The sequence below is a fragment of the Protopterus annectens genome, chromosome 8.part0 (genome assembly GCF_019279795.1).
Source record: "Protopterus annectens isolate FY-2018-M chromosome 8.part0, PAN1.0, whole genome shotgun sequence".
Lineage (NCBI taxonomy): Eukaryota > Metazoa > Chordata > Ceratodontiformes > Protopteridae > Protopterus > Protopterus annectens.
Window position 1 is genome coordinate 1973761627 of NC_056741.1, and position 14246 is coordinate 1973775872.

Consider the following 14246-nt stretch of genomic DNA (forward strand, 5'->3'; position numbering starts at 1 on the left):
AAACTTGAGAAATTACCTCAATCCTCTTATCTCTGTGTTCACACTTTTTGATGGCCTCTGCAGAAGAGGATCTAAAAACTAAATCTTTATCCAAATCAGAAGTCAAAATTAAATTTTTGCCTTACTCTGGGAGGTTCTGAAAATGCAGCCATGAGAACTTCTTTAGAATAGTACCAGTGGTAACAGGCCTGGAACCAGTAGCTACAGTGTTTATGGAAACACTTGAGACGATGAGTAGTCATCCAAGAAACTGAAAAATAATTAGACTTCACTGAGATTTTTTTCCCATAGAAGAGATTACTGCAGCTAAAACTTTCCTCATTCACACTTAGTCAATGTAAACTTGAGCATGTCCGTTCAAAATTCTAAAAATCAGAGTTGCAGAAGCATACAATTTCTCAAACGTATCAAGAGGCTCATCATCCTTGTATGAAGAAGGATCAGAATTACCAAAATACTTGGCAACAGCTGGATTAACAAAATATAGCTGCAGGGTCTTGCTTGGGATTGGTGAAGAAAAATTTGAAAGACTAAGGAACTTTGTACATTATGCCTTTTTAGGGGCCGCAGGTTGGCTGTCGGGGAAACCACAGGCCATGACAAGCCTGTTCGAGCAAGGGTTCTTGAAATTCCATTTGTAGCAATTTGTTTTATTTTTTAAAGGCCTAAGAAAGCGGAGTTTTCCCATTGAAAACACTGGCACATCAGGGAATTTCAGAAAAAGTGATTCTCTCATAGGGCGATTGATACCTTACTCACCTCTGAATCAGAAGCCTCAACAGAAAACTTGCATCTGTCCCTTCCATTCCCTTACAGATTCCACATCTTCATTGAAAGAGACATCTGTTTTTGTTTTTTTTGTTTTTTCCCCATTTTATGAGAAACCACTTTACAGAAAGGGTCAACAGCTGGCACATGACCCTGAGCTAAGCCCAATAAATCTCTCCTGTCTAGAGAAAGTGACATGAGAATTTTAAACGTTTAGTTTTCTATCCTTTTTGACAGGAAAATTGGGCAAACAGACATATTGCCAGCAACAGCTTCCCCAGGGATGGACTCCACATTCTGGCTATGCAGGAGCACATTCCCTGCCCCTTTTCATATGGCTGGCAAGGGTTTTGTCTCCCTTGCCCACTGAGGGGACTCCCAACAGCTGCGTAGAATGTGGCTAATCCCCAGTCCATGGTGGCTGTATGGACAACACTGGGGGGGGTGGGTCCAAGGAAAAAAGATGAGTGGTTTGAGAAACCAGCTTTGGCCACAGAAGATCCAGCCACCTGAAGCTGTGGTAAATTACCATCTTGCTATCATGGATAAAGTTAACCAAACAGCCTTTGTTTTTTTGCTTCTGGAAGAAGGTCCGCCTGTGATCCCAGAATTTGTTCCATGGTCAAGCTGAAAATGGTGCTTGTTTCGTGCAGAAGCTTATCAGCAGTAGTTAGTAAACCAGGAAAGTAGCAACAGTCATTTTGTCCAACACCAGTGGGAAAAAAACGTAGCAAAATGCACTTTAAACACATCTCCAGCCACCCAAAAAGTTAAAAAAAAAAAAAAAATCCACAGAAAGTAATTTTAACAACAAAAGTAAAAAGTGCTCCCCCATTTGAAAGTACTCAATAAACAAGACAGTCAAGAAAATTACTTTACTGTAGCTTTAAAGTAGAAGTTTTTCGCAAAAACTGAACTGTAAATGTAATGTGGAAGTGTTTTTTTTCCGAGGGGAATTTCTCTGCCCAACAGTGGAACAGTGTTAGCTGACCAGTCCTTGAAAGCCTTCATAGGCGTGCTGTTTTTGGATACAGAAAAGCACTGAAGGAGTTGGGAGCCCAAACCTGTCTTTTTAGTCAATTCAAGTTGACTGACTGCTTAGGTGCTTGGAAGTTGGCCAACTGTTATATTTTATGTAGGATGCAACCCATAGCTCTTGGGATGCTGCAGCAGTGTTCATTTGAACATGCTGTTTATGGTAAGTTTACTTGCACAACTGTTCTATGCATGAGAATAGTTAATGCAGTTGTCTTTTACCACTGGCAGTGACTACCTATCTTTAAATTTCTAAAATGGATTTAAAAGAAAAGTGGTTTGTTTCATTTTTAAGCTTATTTAAGGTGGTCTGTTTTAGTATTTCATCTTTGTACAGTTTTAAATGGTGAACTTCCATCACTTCTGTAAAAGATTAAAATGAACGTTTTCCTTTCCGAAATGCTGATTTCTTTTTTTTTTTAATGTTTTCATTTTTTAGGAAGATTGAATCTGCCTGGCAAGCACTCTTGAAGACCCTACAACCTTAACCGTCTAAACTGTTCCTTCACTTCTGGAATTTTTTCTAGTTCTGGTTTGACGAGCAATGCTTTAGGAAGAAAGGAGTTTTCGAAACGGGAGTGTGACGAGTTTTACAGCACTTTAAGTATAGCAGCACAGCAAAAGTTGTTCAGACTACTATTAAGGTGTGCACGGCAGACTTTGGTCTGAGTAGACCACCCAGATGTGCTGAATACAAGCTTGGTGCAACAGAATGGCATCTTTAATTGGCAAATAACTGGAAGTCCTGTAATGTGTGGGAATAGGATTTAAAATAAGTCACTGGTATATGCAAACTTTGGAGCAGTCTAAGATTTTGTACACCTTCAGCTAATCAGTATTCATTTGTGTAATAAGCTGTTGACTACTTTATACTCCTGTAATGTGTAAGTGAAGAACAGTGCATTCATGGATAAGGCCATATAAATTTGTTCAATTTGACTGGAGAATTATGCGGCAGAGCATTGCAGCACCAAAGGAAACTTACACGGGGGAAATGGAAAGCCATTTACAGTGGAAACGCATTTCAGGCAAGAAGCCATTTAAATGTACAGAATGTGATAAGACATTTACAGCACGTAATGGTCTTGTGTTGCATCAGCGAGTTCACATGAGAGAGAAACCACATAGGAGTGTGAATGAGAAGCTTGACCTGCCACGTGTTAAAGCTCACAAAGATGATAAACCATATAAATGTGCTGAGTGTGGTAAGGGTTTCACATGCAATAGTAACCTCTTAATTCATCATAGAATTCACACAGGTGAAAAACCATACAAGTGTACCGAATGTGGCAAGAAATTTACCCAGAAAAGTAACCTTGTTACACATCAAGGCACTCACATGGGACTGAGGCCTGTTAAAGGAAAGAAGGTGCATAAATGTGTTGAGTGTGAGAAGACATTTACAACTCAGAGAAAGTTTATACTTCATCAGCAAATGCATGCTGATGAAAGACCATATAAATGTGGTGACTGTGACAAGGATTTCAAGTACCAGAGTGAACTTAAAAAGCATGAGCAAAGTCACATCATAGAGAAGCCATATAGTTGCAATATCTGTGAGATGAGTTTTACACACAAAAGTAGCTTCATACTGCATCAGCAAAGTCATTCTGTGGCTAGACCATACAAGTGTACTGAATGTGGCAAGTCTTTTAAAGAAAAAGGCACTTTGAAGAAACATCAGCTGATTCACACTAGAGAGCAACGGTCTTACAGATGTATTAAATGTAATAAGAGCTTTAAGCAGCTGAACCATTTGTTGGTACATAGGCGAACTCATACTAAAGAGGGTTCATACAAATGTCATGAATGTGACAAAAGTTTCACAACCCAGAGTAGCTTCATATTACATCAGGGAATGCATTTTCTTGAGCTGTCTGGAGACAAGTCTGAGAACTTTTCATGGCAAAGTAATTTGGCACCATATGAGCCAATACAATCAGGAGGAATAGAAAAACCCGAACAGTGGCGCCACCACCCTGCTAAGAGACACTGTAAATGTCTCGAGTGTGGCAGGAAGTTTGCAACACAAACTGGTCTTCTTTTGCATCAACGAAGTCACAAAGTGAGAACATATAAAACTGTGTACAAAAATTTGGAGCAGAAACCTTACCAAGTGAATGACAAGCAAATTCAAAATGATGAAAGACCTTTTAAATGTAGCTCCTGTGATAAGAGTTTCACATGTAATAGCAACCTCAAAATTCATTTGCGAATACACACTGGTGAGAGACCTTACAAATGTTCAGAATGTGACAAAACGTTTACGCAGAAGAATAACTTGAAAACGCATCAACGGATTCACACGGGGGAGAGACCATATAAATGTGCTGAATGCGACAAAAGTTTTGGCCAGAAATGCAACCTTCTGAAACATCGACAAGTTCATACTGGTGAAATCCCGTATAAAAATGATGACTCCATATATTTTGCATCAGACACAAGTCCGAGAAGTCCACAGATCGACACAGAACACCAGAAGTACCAATCAGAGTTGTATGGAAAGAGGAGTGCAAGAGCATCAACCATCAGCCAGCGGGAGTAAAAAATTAGCATAAGTTGATTTGAATCATGTTAAGTGATAAGTTCAAAGTAATATTTACCAAAGATTTAGGCTGCAGATATTGTATACAACTTTGTTCAAGTTTACAGTCCTGCCAGGGGAACCTTTATAGGGTTGTAGGGGGTGAACACACTACAGTATCGTGCATCTAGGTTGAATGCTGTCACACGTAAGGATTCCAAGCAGAAAAGCTTGAAAAGTGCTTTCAGAGAAACCTGTTTGAAGTTCATTAGCAAGTTCTCTGACACAGCTGTTTGTCAAAGTTCTCAGGATACAAGTAGTAAGAGCTCCATTTTATGAATTTCATTTTTCCCCTTCTTAATCCAGGCCCTAAAGTTTTATAATGTTAACTGCCCCCCACCCACCCCACCCCAAAAAGAAGCTTGGAAAGGTTAACTGTAGATTGTTAATCAGACTGGGACAAGGTAGAAGACTGAGAAGGAATTGAAATATGCTGCAGCTTCAGAAATGGTTGAGGCTTTCTGAAAATGTTCAGAGATTTGTTTACTTAGTATTTGATTGGAAAGGACTTTGACAGGATGTTTGACTTGGTGAGCTATTGCACAATAGGGTGTCTAAAATAAAGCTTGATGCTCCCATTTAGAACTTACTCAAGTCTTTCACTTGCTTCCATTTTCTGATTGGAAAATGTGTCCTCAGCACTGCCTTGGCTAGCAGGTAAACCATTTGTCTTGAAACCTGATTCTGCCAGTCATACCAGAAGTGTTTCCCTGCTAACTGCTGCAGGTGCAGAATGTCATATTTGGACAGGAAGTGTATCCTGGCAGTCTGTAACCATATGTCTTGTACCGGGAGTGGACATTAAGGTATTTCAGCAGCTTCTGTGGCTACAGCTGCAGAAAATGCCACAGTTGGAGCTTTGTTTAAAAGGACAACAAAGAAGCATTGGATGAAGTCCTGAAAGTTTGCAGTAGAGAACCTGTTGTAGATCAGCTCATTGGGGTCTTGTTCAGTTTTTCCCCACCACTATGTCCAGAACTGTACCTAAATTTTAGAGTGACTATCACAAGAGACTCCAGTTGCAATTTTGAACTGTATTATTAAACCTGTGCATTGTTTTCATATAACGTTAACTCCATGTAACAAACATTTTAGGCCTGCTTTAAAGACATCTTAAGTAACAGCTGTAGACTATCTGCCCTTCTGTCATAAACTCATGATGCCATTAGGCTGATGGGGCTGTAAATTTGACAGGCCTGGTATCCGCTGTCAGTTTGGCAAAGTGAAGTGAACCTTGTATTAGTGATTTTCTTTTTAAAATTGTATGAATTATGCATTTGTCTGTTTGGTACAACAGATTCATGTGAGGCTTGCTTTTCCCCACACTTGTGGTGTTCTGCAGGCAGTTCAGTACCAATCCATGCACCAGGCTTTACACAGTGGGAGAGGATTATGAATTTGCTATTAATGTACTGTCAAATTTGGTTAACCATTCCTTAATCTGTAAAAATGCTTCTTGAATGATTTGCTTATATGAAAAATATGCAAAGTTGCTTAAGTGCTTGATTGTAGGAGGAGGAAACAGTACTGCATCATGAATAAAGATACACGCAGAAGTGTTTCAGGTGATTAAGTTGGTAGTGAAAACCGCTGTTAGGATAAACAACATGCACTACAAAAGGAAGAATCTGCTCCTGTCGTCCATATGTTTTGGCGATTTAGTGATAACTGAAATAGACCAGACCAGGTGCTTAGAAACAATTTTATGGTGTTTGGAGGTTAGTTTGAAGCCGTAAAAATGTTCCAAAAAATGTGTGTACACTGTTAACTGTCTGTGGATCAGAAACTTGGGAGGGGAGCTGGGCTGTAGAGTGATATTAGCTGTGTAGTGTATCATGAAGACAGCTCGTCGGTTCAGTAAATATGGAAGGCAATGCCTCCGGTAATAAGAAAGCCTTAATGAAAACCGGCAGTGAAGGAGTAGCAGCTAGGCAGAGTCCATGTTTAGAATGAATTTTCAGCCTCTATGTGTGGATGAGTAACAGACTGTGCTTTAAACAAGCTTGCTTGAAAAGAAATAACAGCTATTTGTTTAGGGCAACCCCAAGTAGCAGACTTAAAACACATCAGTCAAAAATTGTTTTACATGGTAAACTGTCTTGTGGCAGGCTGCAAGGTATTCATGACAGGAATATATAATGTGAAAACTTTACAGATACTGTAATTTGCTAGTAGCTGAAGAGCAGTGGGCATGCATCTGAAAGTAATGTGGTGATTTAAAGGTAATCCGTTGCAGATACAAAGGTTGGTTATGCAAGACTGGTCAGGTAGAGTGCCCGCATGGAATGTATTTTAACTGAAATTATTCAAAATTTACCTTGGCTTGCTTTCGCTGAACTCTGTAATCACTCTGTGTAACTCCATTGCCTGTAGAGTGCTGCAGCTTAAAGCAGGCTTGACAGTACAATTCCTGTTGTGCTGTGGATGGTTTCAGAGGCGGTTTTGTTAAGCTGCTTAAGTGCGAGGCAGATTAGTTGGAAATGGTAAAAAGAAAATCACTTGCACTGATAAATGCTTTTAGTTTGGATTTAAACATTTTCCCAGGATTTTGTAAAGTTTGAAACTAGTTAAGAGAATTTTACACCTCGTTAGTGCAGGTGCGGACAATTGAAATGAATTAAGGGGTTTCTTCTATAATTTCAGGGTTATTGGATGTTTGAGTTCATACATTTCTCAGGTTTTCATGTTTAAGAGTGATAAAAGCTGCATAATGTATGTTGATTGGAAGTGAAGAACTGGTGAAGGAGGATCTTGGTCTTGCAGCATAAGGAGGTAGAAGTGCAAACTGCCTGAATGATCAGGTATGGCGAGTGAACTTATACTGTTTAGGTAACAGATCAACTATACACAGTGGACATTCATGTACATATTTTTGTCAATGGTCCCAGTACTCAACATTTATAATTTTTGATATTTCTGGTTAACCTTGTGTACATTGGGTATCTGGTTTGTAGAACTTGTATTCCAAGTTCTTAAAAGTTTAGGTTCAGTGTTTCATTTAACAAAGTTTTTTTTTTTAAAGTTATTGCATATTGTTTTTATATGTTGCTTTATCTGTGATCGTTGGATGTCATTTTCCTGCATTTCATCATAAAGAAGCTAATTTCTAATTTGTTTTTGAGCATTGTTTTTTTTTCCAACTCTTGCACAAGATAACCCCATACTTGAAACACAAACTAAAAAGTTTAGTTTTAACATATTTGGGAGAAAGTAAAACTGGTTATGCCAGGGATTGTGGCCTTATTTTCTGAGATACAAGGCTTGACAGAGTTTCAATGTCAGTAAATGCAGACAAACTGTATTCTGTGGCTGTGTTAACTGTAAATGATCACTGGACAATGCAAAGTATAAAAAAACGTTTTCGCCTTCAATTAAGGTTGTGAATTTGGTTCTCCATAATTTCTGCTCTATATGCAAGTCCTGTGTAAGGTATCTGTTTCAAGTGTTAAAGTAACCAGTCTTTCTGTGTGAGAAGCTTTCTTTTTACCAAGTCCTTGCCCCCTAGTTTTGGCCTTCTTTGTAAGATGCTCTCTAGTACTTTAAGAATGTTTAAGTGCTTTACTTTGCTTAGCACACACAAGGCAAGGTTGGAGCTGTAGGTCACCCACAGTTTATTGCACCAAAAAATAAAAGAAACATAAGCGCTTTTGTTATATAAAATACATAACTTCATCAGATAAAAGCCAACATTCAAATGGGCACATACATATAACTTGCATAATCACATGACAAACACCAATTAATGAATTAAAGCAACAATGTATAAAAACAATTAAAAACATATATCCATTAATAAATTCCCCCAAAAATAGTTTACAAAAATGATAAAATAAATGCATATGTATGGAAAAAGCACTTTTTAAAACCAACTAAAATGTAGATGCGTGAGAGTCCATTAACACGTTTGCGTGTATAAATCTATACTATCTTGGTTCTGCCTTCATTTTTAACACACATCCTGTAGATGCAATTTCATTCAAGCCTTGGAACCTCACTGCATCCAGATGCAAAATCCAATAAAGCTCATGGTTCTCCAAGAACAATTGCCAGAGACCACCTCTTGTATTCTTTTGCACTTGTTCCATTACAGTGAACTTAAAGTGGTGTTCAGGGAATTCCAGAATATGTTTATATAGGGCATTGGTAGTCCCCCCCCCCCCCATATATCAGTTATGCTCGTAAATATGTTGCTTCAACATCCGCTCTGTCTTGCCAATATAAAAAGTAGGACAGGCCTGACACAATGCCCCATAGACAACTCCAGAACTATTACAGTTAGTGCCCCTTCACCCTAAAATCGAACCCATTGATAGCAAGAAGCTCACCCACATTGATGTATTTACAGTGATGGCATCTCCCGCATGGATACATTATACCTGTTTTGAATCATCATATTGTCTACCAACTTTTTCTACCAAGTTTTTGATGATCAAACCTCTTTTCCATACTATAACTGGTTTATTACTAATTCTAGATCTAATCTCCCCATCTCCTAACAAAACCTTCTGATTTTTTGATAGAATCTCCTAGATCGATTTAAAGTCCACAGAGAATCTGGTTGTAAAGGACAATTTGAAGTTGGTATCAGTAGTAGTAACTAAACTCCCCCTATTTAATAAAATAGTTGAATTACATATACTTGGATTGTAGTCATGACCATTTTCATCAAGAATGGGGGAATAGAACCCAGATCTTCTCTTGTCCATTACTTCTCTTTTAATATCTTGCACAAAGCCGATGGGATAATACCTCTTAATAAATATACTCTCTAAAAGGGCACACTCAAGTGAAAATAAACCAGTCGGACACCATCCTTGCAGCCCTAACAATCCAAGTATATGTAATTCAACTATTTTAGTAAATAGGTGGAGTTTAGTTACTGCTACTGATACCAGTTTAAAATTGTCCTTTACAACCAGATTCTCTGTGGACTTAAATCGATCCAGAAGATTTTAGGCAAAAATTGGAAGGTTTTGCTAGGAGCTGGGGAGATTAGATCTAGAATTAGTACTAAACCAGTTATAGTATGGAAAAGAGGTTTGAACATCAAAAACTTGATAGAAAAAGTTGGTAGACAATATGATTCAAAACGCAGGTACATGTATCTAAGCAGGAGATGCCATCACTGTAAATACATCAATGTGGGTGAGCTTTTTGCTATCAATGGGTTAAATTTTAGGGTAAAAGGGCACTAGAATTGTAATAGTTCTGGAGTTGTCTATGGGGCATTGTGTAAGGTCTGTCCTGCTTTTTATATTGGCAAGACGGAGCGGATGTTGAAGCAATGTATTTACGAGCATAACTATGATATACGGGGGGGGGGGCCTACCAATGCCCTATATAGACATATTCTGGAATTCCCTAAACACCACTAAGTTCATTGTAATGGACAAGTGCAAAAGAATAAAGAAGAGGTCCCTGGCAATTGTTCTTGGAGAACCGTGAGCTTTATTGGATTTTGCTTCTGGATGCAGTGGGGTTCCCAGGCTTGAATGAAATTGCATCTATAGGATGTGTTAAAAATGTAGGCAGAACTGAGATGGTATAAATTTATACACACAAACGTGCTAATGAACTCCTATACACGCATCTACATTTTTAGTTAGTTTTAAAATGTGCTTTTTCCATACATATGCATTTATTTTCTCATTTTTGTAAACAATATTTCTTTGGGGAATTTATTAATGGATATATGTTTTTAATTGTTTTTATACATTGTTGCTTTAATTCATTAACTGGTTTGTCATGTGATTATGCAAGTTATATATGTGCCAATTTGAATGTTAGCTTTTATTTGAAGTTATGTATTCTATATAACGAAAGCGCTTACGTTTCTTTTATTTTGTGGTGCAATAAACTGTTGGTGACCTACAGCTCCAACCTTGCCTTGTGTGTGGTTAACATGTTTGTGCTTTTCTGTGGAATCATTACTTTGCTTAGCTTAAAAGAAGCAAGTGTTAAGTAACAATAACTGCTGTTATGCAAACCATTTCAGAGTGCTTTCTCACTCAAAGCACTCCAGATGTTTTATCCTGCTTGCTTACCTCAGCATTCCTGTTCCAGTAGTTTTTGATTCAGTGACACACAAGCATTTGTGAGAAGCATTTAAGTACTGTTGGCAGTTTTGAACCAGGCAGGCTCTACACCTTGAGCTCTAGTTCTTTAATTAGAAAGATGGGGAGTGGGGGACTACTGTTCTCTTATCTTGGGTAGCATCCTTAAGCAGACATGACCAGTCATTGAATCCCTTGTGTGTGTGTGTGTGTGTGTGTGTGTGTGTGTGTGTGGGAAGGGGGGGGGGGCATTCAGAATGCATTTACAATCTTGCTGGAGTTGATCATGCACATTCATTTCTGGGCAGTCACTTCTGCGCTAACTTCTGTAATCACAAGCTAATGTTTGTCTTCCAGCTCTGTAGTTGCTGTAATTTTGTATCTCGGAACTTTCAGTGAGTAACAGAAATTGCTGTACCCCATCCGTTTTTAGTTTCCATTTTTTGCCCGCCTGCAGATTTAATAGTTAAGACGCAACACTTCATTGATATTTCCATAATTCGGACAGTGAAATGTCATATTCATTGGACTTTGGGTAACCTAACTAGGAATTAGTATGTTAGAATTGTATATTTTATTTCCTATTCTGAAGAATTGTGTTGTGCATACATTTTTTGCACTTTCCTTTGTAATTCGTTTAGTAATTACCTTTTCTGAGTATTTGAAAGTGCTGTGTAGACTTGTCTGTTTTTGCTTTTTATTTTAATCAATTTAAAGTATGCTTTGTCTTGAATCCTTTAATCCCTTGTAAATGGGGGTTAACTGCTTTTTAAGATATTCTCTCAGTGGGCAATGTATCACATGGCATTGTCCTATTCCTACAGAGAAAACCAAAAATACATTACAGCTGCCCTGTTTTTGTTCCTTTGAAGTCACTTTTTCTCAGTGATATGCTGCTTGTTCACGGGTGTATTGCCGCTAGCTGTTAGCATCTCTTGTCTGTCCAAGATGTTGCTCGTTTGGGAACAAGTCTGTGAAGCACACTGCACTGACTCCAGACTGGCTAGTCTTATTCCCTTACCCCCAAATGTTTGGATGACGTGCAGTAGACTGTACACTGTACCAAGGGTGTAACTAGGCATACTGTTTGTACTGTACTGAATACAGTTTTCTAAACATGACTTAATATACTTAAAAGCCATAGTAGCACAATGTCCACAACTTCTAAATTATTTCCTACAGTAAGAGTTTCATAGTTTGAAAAAATATCTAATGAGTTTTACAGGGAAAGTGATGCATTTAAGTGCTGGGGGGTTAAATATTTTTAACTGGCAGGTGGGGTGGAGGCAGCAGTAAGATCACACAAGTACAAATTTATATTCTCTGACTACACTCCTGCATTGTACAGCATTTGGGAATTGACTAAACACTTCAAATCATAGAGCCTTTTGGAGGTTATACCTGTCTGGTCTTCAGTTGCTTATCTTAAATCCGTGATGCAGTGGTTGAGTGTTAACTTGTTAGAAAGTGTGTGTAGTTTTGGTAGCCTGTGTATTTAAGCCTCATTTGTGTGACATGCTAAGAAGTAAAAATTTTAAGTTGCCAGTTCATGGTCCCTTGACTCAGGAAGGTTGATTAACACAACCCCCCTCTGGCTCAGTGTGTTATGGGATTGTTCTGTGGCTACCCTACTTTATAGGGGCATAGGAGATTACTAGGCTAATTGCTCTGGGGGACCTTACAAGCCTAGTCAAGAGTTTATCCCCAGAAAAGAAACCACAGTCTGCACCTGTCGCCCCCGTCAGTGAGGGACATGGGTGGAGCCCCTGGGAAAAATTTGTCATTGCCCATCCACTCATCAAGGTTGCACTTGAAGAGGGCCAACGACGTACTTTGTTGACATGTATGGGGAGTCTGTTCCAGAGACTGGGTAGCCTCTGAGAGACGCCTGTCTCTCCAGCAGGTTTTGTTAATGTCGCATTAGATTTAAGCCTTTCAGGTACTACGTGAGGAGTTAGACTTACAGATATGGAGCATCTCTAGTAGAGCAGGGTCTGGGATTGCCTTGTAGGTGAGACACTGGTCATGTCTGAGCAATCTGTAGGATACAGAATAGAGTGATAGTGATTTGAGCTTGTCCACATACGACAGGTGTTGGAGGCCATGGATTTTCTCTGCGAGATATTTCTGTGGTCTTTCCAGTTGGTGCAGGTGTTTGGAGAGGTATTTACCAAACGGGGCGTTGTACTCAATTATTCACCTAATGAGGGATGAGTACAGAGAGGTGATAATCTCCTTTTTTCTGGATACAGTTCCTTTACTTCTGAGATGAACAAAGTAAAATGATTTTCTGACCAGTGCCGCTACATGATGGTCAAATGTGAGATTGTTGTCAACTTGTGTACCCTGGTCTCTCACCACAGGTTGTGTTCTGAGGGGGTTGCCGCTAATGTGGGAATCTGTAGGGGCCATGTTTTTGCTGAATGGTATGATGCATTCTTTTGCATTTAACTTAAGGCCATGACTTTGGCACCAGTCATTTATTGCTGTGAGACCCTCTTGAAGTATGTTGACATCATTTGGGGAGTCAATGACAGCACCCAACCTATAGTCATCTGCAAATTTGGTCAGCCATAGGCCTTTTGTCTTTGCCTGAACCTCTGCGAAGTAGATGCCAAACAGTAGGAGTCCCATGACAGATCCCTGGGGGGGGCACCACTAGTGACAGGTCTGCTATCGGAGGTAGTGGCACCTATTTTGACCTTGTGGGTCCTGTCAGTGAGCCAGTTGGCCACCCACCTGATGAGATAGGGATTTACACAGTTCTGTTAGCTTTTCGGTGATGCCCGAGTTGGGGATTGTGTCAAAGGCTTTGACCATGTCAAGGTAAATAAACTGTGTGCACTGACTTTCCCCCATCCAGTGCCTTGGTGACTATCTCAAAAAAAGTCAAGCAGGTTCACCAGGCAAGATCTGCCTTTGATGAATCTGAACTGGGTGGGGTCAGGTGCTTGGAGATTGCCTATGTCCTTGTTTGAGGTCCATACCCTCCATGGCCTTACAGATCAGACTTGTCAAGCTAATGGGGCGATAGTTACCAGGGTCAGTAATGGCACCACCTTTGTGCAAAGGGATGACAATGGCACTTCTCCACTCTGCTGGAATGAAGCCTGTACTTGGGCTATGGTTGAATAGGGTGCTCAATGGTGAGGCTACTTCTTGATGGAGATGTTGCAGAATACAGCCTGGATTACTATCAGGTCCCATAGAAGCTGTGTTCTTTGCCTTGGATAGGGCCTTTAACATTTGATCTACAGAGATGTGAGGTGCAGGGCAAGTATCGTGGATGTCGAATGGGCCTTTGGGGGGGACGGAGGGTGAAGTTTGCACTGAACCTGTATGCTACCAGGGTGGTTAAGTCAACAGGATCAGTGTAAGTGGCACTGCTAAGAATTAATCCAGAACAAACGTGGGCTTTGCCATGGAGCTTTCTGACGTAACTGAAAAAGGCTTTGTGGTTGGCCTTTGTTTCGGAGGCTAGTTTCGCTTCATAATTGGCTTTGGAGGTTTTCACTAGTGATCTAATTTGCTTGTTAAGGAGGGAGTTTTTCCAATTGGGAATTTGTGCCTTTTTACCCTTGGACAACATTTTCTTCCTTTTGTTGTAAAGCCTGTTAGAGGATGTCCACCACATAAGTTTGTGTTTCCTTGAGCAGGTTTTAGTTCTGTTGGGTAGGGCTGAGTCCATGCAGTTGTACAGGTGCTTGTATACTGCACACTGGCATACTGTTCAGCATATTTGTCTGCATCCTCTAAGGGGGGGTGGTGGTGTGAAGCTACTGATACCCTCCCTTAGAAGGTTGTAG

General features: G+C 39.7%; 1 protein-coding gene across 1 annotated transcript; it reads left to right on the plus strand.

Annotated features, from left to right (window-relative positions):
- Window positions 1-2752: 2752 nt before the first annotated feature.
- LOC122808594 (zinc finger protein OZF-like) lies at window positions 2753-4348 on the plus strand. Its single transcript, XM_044079551.1, has one exon. The coding sequence runs from the start codon at window positions 2753-2755 to the stop codon at window positions 4346-4348; it is 1596 nt and encodes a 531-aa protein (XP_043935486.1).
- Window positions 4349-14246: the final 9898 nt, after the last annotated feature.

Excerpts from the sequence above, each read along its gene's own strand:
- LOC122808594 (XM_044079551.1), top strand. The coding sequence starts at position 2,753 with ATGCGGCAGAGCATTGCAGCACCAAAGGAAACTTACACGGGGGAAATG.